The 7,727-nt window shown below is 40.2% G+C and overlaps 1 protein-coding gene across 1 annotated transcript; it reads left to right on the top strand.

Annotated features, from left to right (window-relative positions):
• LOC9301336 (disease resistance protein RRS1) lies at positions 1–5,893 on the top strand. The gene is made up of 7 exons (XM_021031878.1): positions 1–535; positions 930–2,034; positions 2,117–2,416; positions 2,495–3,430; positions 3,615–4,073; positions 4,488–5,344; positions 5,602–5,893. The coding sequence occupies exons 1-7, from the start codon at positions 183–185 to the stop codon at positions 5,717–5,719; spliced, it is 4,128 nt and encodes a 1,375-aa protein (XP_020887537.1). The 5' UTR covers positions 1–182; the 3' UTR covers positions 5,720–5,893.
• The last annotated feature ends 1,834 nt before the right edge of the window (positions 5,894–7,727 follow it).

Below are 7,727 nucleotides of genomic sequence, written 5' to 3'. Positions count from 1 at the left end.
ACGATCCCACAGCTTTAGGTCCACGTTTAGTATAACCAAGAGTAGACCATCATGAATTGAAGTAAACCGACATTGATCAGCTAAACCGGAATGTATCTCCAACAGGATCCCCCATTAAATCATGATAGAGAGTTAATTTCAAAGTGCTTCAAGCAAAATTGAAGGTTTCGAGGTACGAAATCATGAACGATTGCGAAAGGGCTTCGCCAATTGTCTACATCAGCTGTGTAGCCGAGGTACGATACTCCTTCGTCAGCCACCTCTTGGACGCTCTCAGCCGGAAAGGCATCAATGATGTGTTTGTGGATAGCGATGATGTGCTTTCCGAGGAGGCCCAGGGAAAGGTAGAGAGATCTAAGATTTGTGTGATAGTTTTACCCGGAAACCGTACGGTGTCCCTTGAGAAGCTCGTGAAGGTTCTCGAGTGCCAGAGGAACAACGACCAGGTGGTGGTGCCGGTGCTGCACGGAGACGGTCCATTACAGGGTGAATGGCTTAGGGAACTCGAATTGAGGGGATTATCACCAGTCCACAGGTATTGGCAATTCACATCATTTTTTTCTTAATTAGGCTTTCCTTTACGACAAAATTAGGGCCAATTAATTGCAAACCAAGCTGGTAATTTTGCAATTGTTGGAGATCCAAACCCAGCCCGACCCGAACATTTCAAATCTAATAACACATATATTTGGAAGAATTTCCTCAAATACTCTCATTGGATTATTTTAAATCAGGCTTTTAACAAAGTTCAAAGGTAAAGGTTGAAAGATTTGATTATTGCTATTTGAAGTGTTATACCAATCGAAATGAAACACAACTGTGTAAAACAAAATTAAGAATTCAATAAAGATACTCATTCTGTTTGAAAAGCAAAACTTTTTGGTAGACTAGTCACTAGTGTAATGTTCCCTTAAATAAATATGGCACAGGAAGGAATGCAGTGACTCCAAACTAGTAGAAGAAATTGTCAGAGATGTGAATGAGAAGCTCTTTTATATGGGACGAATTGGAATCTACTCAAAGGTGGTGGAGGTAGAAAATATGATTAACAAGCAACCGTTGGGCATCCGCTGTGTTGGAATTTGGGGTATGCCTGGCATAGGCAAGGCTACACTTGCAAAAGCGGTTGTTGACCAGATGTCTGGCGGATTTGATGCTCATTGTTTTATCGAAGACTATGACACATCTATTCATGAGAACAGAGTTTATCGTATTTTGGTGGAACAATTAATGAAAGACGATCCTGGAAATGGCGGTACCATTACGAAGATGAGCTTGCGCAGAGACAAATTAAACAATAAGAGAGTTCTTGTTGTTCTCGATGATGTGTGCGATCCTCTGCTCGCAGAGTCTTTTCTAGAAGGGTTTGACTGGTTCGGTCCTCAAAGCCTGATCATCATCACCTCCAGAGACAAACAGGTCTTTCGCCTTTGCCGAATCAATCAAATCTATGAGGTTCAAGGTTTAAATGAAAAAGAGGCTCGTCAACTTTTCTTGCTGTCTGCGTCTATGAGTGAGGAGAATCTCCATGAGCTATCAATGAAAGTAATAAAATATTCTAATGGAAACCCGTTGGCTATCAGTATTTATGGTAAAGAGCTGAAGGGTAAAAGACCATCAGAAATGGAGACTGCATTCCTCCAAATCAAGGGATATCCTCCTTCTAAGATTGTTGATGCAATCAAGAGCAGCTATGGTACACTCAGTGACAGTGAAAAGAACATTTTTTTGGACATAGCTTGTTTCTTCCAGGGAGACAATGTCGACTATGTGATGCAACTGCTTGAGGGTTGTGGTTTTTTTCCACATGTAGGAATCGATGTTCTCGTTGAGAAGTGTTTGGTGACTATTTCAGAAAACCGAGTTGAGATGCATAATCTGATCCAGGATGTTGGCCGAGGTATAATTAATGCCGAAACAGTTGAGATAAAGGGGCACAGCAGACTGTGGGAACCTTGGAGTGTCAAATATTTATCAGAAGATAATTACTACAAAGCAAATGGAGAACCCGAAACAACTTTCAAACGTGCTCAGGTCTGTTATAGTTTGATAGTTTCATATTTAACCTACTTTATGAGCCAACGTCCTAATATATCCACTTCCAATATTCTTTCAGGGCGTTGAAGAGATTGAATGCATGTTTCTTGATGCATCAAACTTAAGTTTTGATGTCAAGCCTGCTGCCTTTGATAATATGTTGAACCTTAGATTGCTCAAGATTTACTGTTCCAATACTGAAGTCCATCATGAAATCAATTTCTCCGAAGGCGTTCTCCATTCTCTTCCTAATGAGCTAAGACTCCTACACTGGGAGAACTATCCTCTGCAGTATTTGCCTCAAAAATTTGATCCTAGGAACCTTGTTGAAATTAACATGCCATATAGTCAACTTCGGAAACTTTGGGGTGGAACCATTGTAAGAAAACTATGATACCATCTTTCACGTTTATCAATACTACATATGTGTTTTACTCCTTTTAGTTTTTTTTCTCAGAACCTTGAGATGTTGAGGACGATCAAGCTTTGTCATTCACAGCAACTAGTTAATATTGACGATCTCTTAAAAGCTCAAAATCTTGAGGTAATTGATCTCCAAGGTTGTACAAGCCTTAAAAGTTTCCCAGCCACAGGTCAGTTGCTGCATCTACGAGTTGTCAATCTCTCAGGTTGCTCAAAGATCAAAATTTTCCCAGAGATTCCACCAAATATTGAGACACTGCATCTCCAAGGTACTGGCATAAGAAAACTACCAATTAGCCCGAATGGTGAACAGCTTGGCAGTCTTTCAGAATTCAAAGGTCTCTCACATGCCTTGATACTCAAGCATTTAACAAGCCTGGATAAATGTAGCTCATCTAGTCAAGATCTTGGCAGGCTTATTTGCTTGGAGCTGAAAGATTGCTCTCGTTTGCGAAGTCTGCCTAACATGGCTCATTTAGAATTTCTGAATGTTTTTGATCTCTCTGGTTGCTCAAAGCTCAAGACTATTCGGGGTTTCCCTCCGAACCTGAAAGAGTTATATCTTGTTGGCACTGCAGTAAGAGAAGTGCCACAACTTCCTCAAAGTCTAGAACTCTTGAATGCGCATGGTTCTCGTTTGCAAAGTCTGCCAGACATGGCTAATTTAAAATTTCTGAAAGTTCTTGATCTCTCCTGTTGCTCAAAGCTCAAGATCATTCAGGGTTTCCCACGAAACCTGAAAGAGTTATACCTTGCTGGCACTGGGTTAAGAGAAGTGCCACAACTTCCTTTATGTCTAGAACTCTTGAATGCACATGGTTGTGTCTCTCAGAAATCAATTCATTTGGACTCCGAGAAGCCTCCTATGCATTACACATTCAGTAATTTTTTTGACCTATCTCCACATATCGTCAATGATTTTTTCGTGAAAGCCCTGACTAATGTAAAACACATACCAAGAGAGAATCCATAGGTAATACTCTCTCCTTCCCTCTCCATCCTTCCCCATCACCCTCACAATCCCCTTCTCCCTCACAGTCCCTCTCTCCGTCTCTTTCCACTTCTCTCTCCCTCTCTCTATAATACCTGTTATATATGTACACAACCACATCCTCCTCATATCATATCTGACTTACTTTACGTTATTGCAACAGGATCTCAACAAAGCTCCGACTTTCAGCTTCAGTGCGCCCTCACATACAAATCAAAATGCCACACTTGATCTGCAACCAGGATCTTCTGTAATGACACGACTAAATCCTTCTTGGAGGAACACGCTTGTGGGCTTTGCTATGCTGGTGGAAGTTTCATTTTCAGATGATTACTCTGATGTTACTGGTTTAGGCATACGCTGTGTTTGCAGATGGAAAAACGAGGAAGGCCACTCTCAGAGGATAGAAAGATATTTGCATTGTTGGGCTACAGGGGAAGCTGTTCCAAATGTTCAAAAGGATCATACGTTTGTCTTTTGTGATGTCAACATGCGCCCAAGTACCGGTGAAGGAAATGACCCTGATATCTGGGCTGACTTAGTTGTATTTGAGTTCTTTCCTGTCAATCAGCAGACAAATTGTCTAAATGATAGTTGCAGAGTGACAAGATGTGGAGTCTATGTAATAACCAGTGTTCTAAAAAGCGGTTTAGGCGGTCGCCTAGGCCCCGACTAGGCTCTAGGCTCTCATGCGACGCCTAGATAACCGCCTTGACCGCCTAAAATTACATACATCTTGTTTAATATATATTTTTTAATTTTAATTAGAGTTTTATTTATATATATAGTTATAAATATTCTTATATTATTTAATATATATATAAATAAATATTTTATCTAGTTTTTGTTTATAATTTCATAATTTTAGTTTTATATAGATATTTTATATAACTTTTATATATAATATCATATTTATAATGTTTTATGTTATAAACGTCTAAACCGTCTAAAAAATCGCCTAGGCTCCGATTAAGCGTTCTAGGCGCTAGGCACTGGGTCACCGCCCGCTTAGCGTCTAGCGCTTTCTTGAACACTGGTAATAACTGCTGCAACTGGCAGTCCAAGTCTTAAGAATACTTCTCCAGTTTTGTCCTTGGATCCGATGGAAGTTTCTGGTAATGAAGTTGAAGAAGTATCGAGAGTCAGCTATGATGGTTTACCGGCGATGGAAAAAGCTCTATTTCTTTACATAGCGTGTTTGTTCAATGATGAGGATGTTGATTTGGTGGCACCACTTATTGCTAGCGTTGGCTTGGCTTTTGGCTCTGAGATCAACAACTTAGCCGATCAGTCTCTCATACATGTATCTTCCAGCGGACAAATAGTGATGCATTGTTTGCTACGAAAAATGGGTAAAGAAATTCTCCATAGAAAATCTATGCTGCCTGGTAGCTCGAAAGATTTAACCCGAGACAATGAAAAGGTCTTTGTGGCTTCTTCTTTGTCTCACGTTAGGAGATATGATGTTTTCCTGAGCTTCAGTGGGCAAGATGTCTGCAAAACCTTCCTCAGCCACCTTGTTCGACGATTCGATAGCGAAGGTATCACTACATTCAGTGATGCTGAGATAATGAGAGAACTAGTAATCGGTCAAGAAATTAAACAAGCAATAAGAGAGTCAAGGATCTTGATCGTCGTGTTCTCGAAAAACTTTGTCTCTTCAAGCTGGAACCTGCAGGAGTTGGTGGAGATCGCAACGTGTGGGAAAACGTCGGGTCAAATAGTGATACCAATTTTCTACAAAGTGGATCCCTCTGATGTTAGGAAACAGACAGGAAAATTTGGAAGGCTATTTGAAGAAACTTGCAAGAACAAAACAGTAGATGAGAAACAACGATGGCGCAAAGCTTTGACTGATATAGCAAATATAATCGGTTTCATTAATGAACACTGGTACGTTAACTTGGAGTCATTATTAATCTTGAATCTCACAAATAGTTTGCTTGAGTTGTGAACGCTAATGAAAAAATTCATACAAAAGTATTTCTCACGCCTGTATAAATCTAGGCTATATCGAAATTAAGGATTGCCAAAATAACATAAATCTCGAATAGATTAATATGCGTGGATGGTGTGTATAATAAGCAATAAAATTGCTGCGTGAAATATGACTATTGTAATAATCTTTTAATGATCTTTCTCATTGTCAGGGGAAACGAAGCAGACATGATAGAAGCACTTGCTGCTGCTGTTTCAGAAAGACTGAGAATTGTGCCATCAAACGATAGATTCATTGCTACAAAAAGAAAATCTGAACTCTTAAATTAAATGACCAGTTAATAACTGGCAGTTATGTCCTAAGATTCCCTCTTTTCTTCTTATTTTTTGCAAAAAAAGATCAAAACTTCTGTGCACTTAACACATCTCCGAACAAGTTTGAGTTCCAATTTTTACACCCAACTCATTGGAGAAAATTCTAAGAATAGAGCATGCTTGAAGTTATCCTATCTTGTTCAAAACGTTGATAGGCTCGTCTAGTTCTCAGAAACAAGACAACACTTGAAGCTAGTCCAATCACCAACAAGCATCCCCACCACACAAACGTTAGGAGGTAACAGTCTCGTCCCATACATATAACCGACTCGGTCTTTGACCCAGCCACGCTATGGGATTCATAGACCAAAGCAGCTAAGAAACCGTAGACCAACGATCCTATAGGTATGTTTGTGATGAGGATGTTGTGGATTGTGGTTAACCCCGACGCTGTTGGGTCCAAAAAGCTCAGATGTGATAGAAACAGCTGCTGCAAATATGAAACCTGAACTTAGACCGATTAGAGCTGTTCCTGCTTGTAACGCTGCCAAGCTTCCTGATGATGGCAACAAGTATAGAGCAATTGTGGTTGGTAAAAGAGCACACCCGGTTCTAGCAAAATAAATTAAACCTTCCTGCACAATTCACATTTTGTAAAACTATAAGCGGCTAGGGTTTTTAGAATGAATTCTTCTTATTATTTCACAAGAGATTACAAGCTCTATTTATACAAGTCTATAACTTGAAGACCAAGTTATATGTTTCCTAATACTTCTAGAACATGATTTGAATAGGAAATACAAAATATACACCAATATCTCCCAATACTCCCCCTCAAGTTGGAGCATGGAGATCACAAATGCCCAACTTGGACGACAACTTCCGGAAAGGACCACGACTCAATGCTTTGGTAAGCAAATCAGCAGGTTGCTCATCTGTCCGGATATGAACCATTGTAAGCACACCAGCTTGAACCGCATCACGTACGGCATGACAATCACGTTCAATATGTTTAGTACGTTCGTGGAACACCGGATTATTCGAAATGTGGATGGCAGCCTGACTATCACAAAACAAACGAATAGGCTGAGTTTGAGGACATCCCAAGTCCCCGAGAAGCTTACGCAGCCACAAGACCTCATCCAAAGCATTTCGCATTGATCTATACTCAGCTTCAGCGGAAGATTGCGAGACCACATTCTGTTTCTTCGTCTTCCACGAAATAGGAGATCCTCCCAAAAACATGACATAACTACTAACTGATCTTCGAGAAGTCGGGCAAGTGCTGAAATCGGAATCGCAATAAGCGGTTAAAGTGAGATCAGCATTGGAGTCCAACAAAATTCCTTTGCCCGCAGAATATTTCAAATAACGTACAACTCGCAAGGCAGCCTCCCAATGATCAACGCGTGGTGTCTTCATATATTGAGATAAAATATGGACCGAGTACGCAAGATCCGGACGAGTCGTGAGAAGATAGATTAGACGACCAATCATTCGTCTATACTGTTGCGGGTCTGTGAGAAAATCACTTGTGCTCAGCCCCAACTTGGGATTCTGATCGAGAGGTGTTTTTGCGGGTCTAGAACCAAGTAAACCAACTCCACTAATGATATCAAGAACATACTTTCGCTGAGACAAATAAATACCTTCTTGATTTCTAGCAATCTCAATCCCCAAAAAATATTTGGCCTTACCCAAATCCTTCATATGAAAACATCTCCCCAAATACTCTTTAAAACTTTGCAACATACGTGAGTGATTGCCGCAAATAAGCAAGTCATCAACATAAATTAGAACCCGCAGCTCGAAACCTCCACGTGAATAAGTGAACAAGGAGTAATCTTCATATGACTGATCAAAACCAAATTTCGTCAACGCAGCGGTTAATTTTGCAAACCAACACCGAGGAGCTTGCTTAAGTCCATATAAAGATTTTCGGAGACGACAAACTTTATTCGGGTCCGAATGACGAAAACCAACAGGGAGTTTCATATAAACTTCCTCCTCTAAATCACCGTGG

Source organism: Arabidopsis lyrata (genome assembly GCF_000004255.2).
Source record: "Arabidopsis lyrata subsp. lyrata unplaced genomic scaffold ARALYscaffold_8, whole genome shotgun sequence".
NCBI classification, from domain to species: domain Eukaryota; kingdom Viridiplantae; phylum Streptophyta; class Magnoliopsida; order Brassicales; family Brassicaceae; genus Arabidopsis; species Arabidopsis lyrata.
Note: the sequence above shows the minus strand (reverse complement) of the source record. Positions and strands in the feature narration are given on the sequence as shown.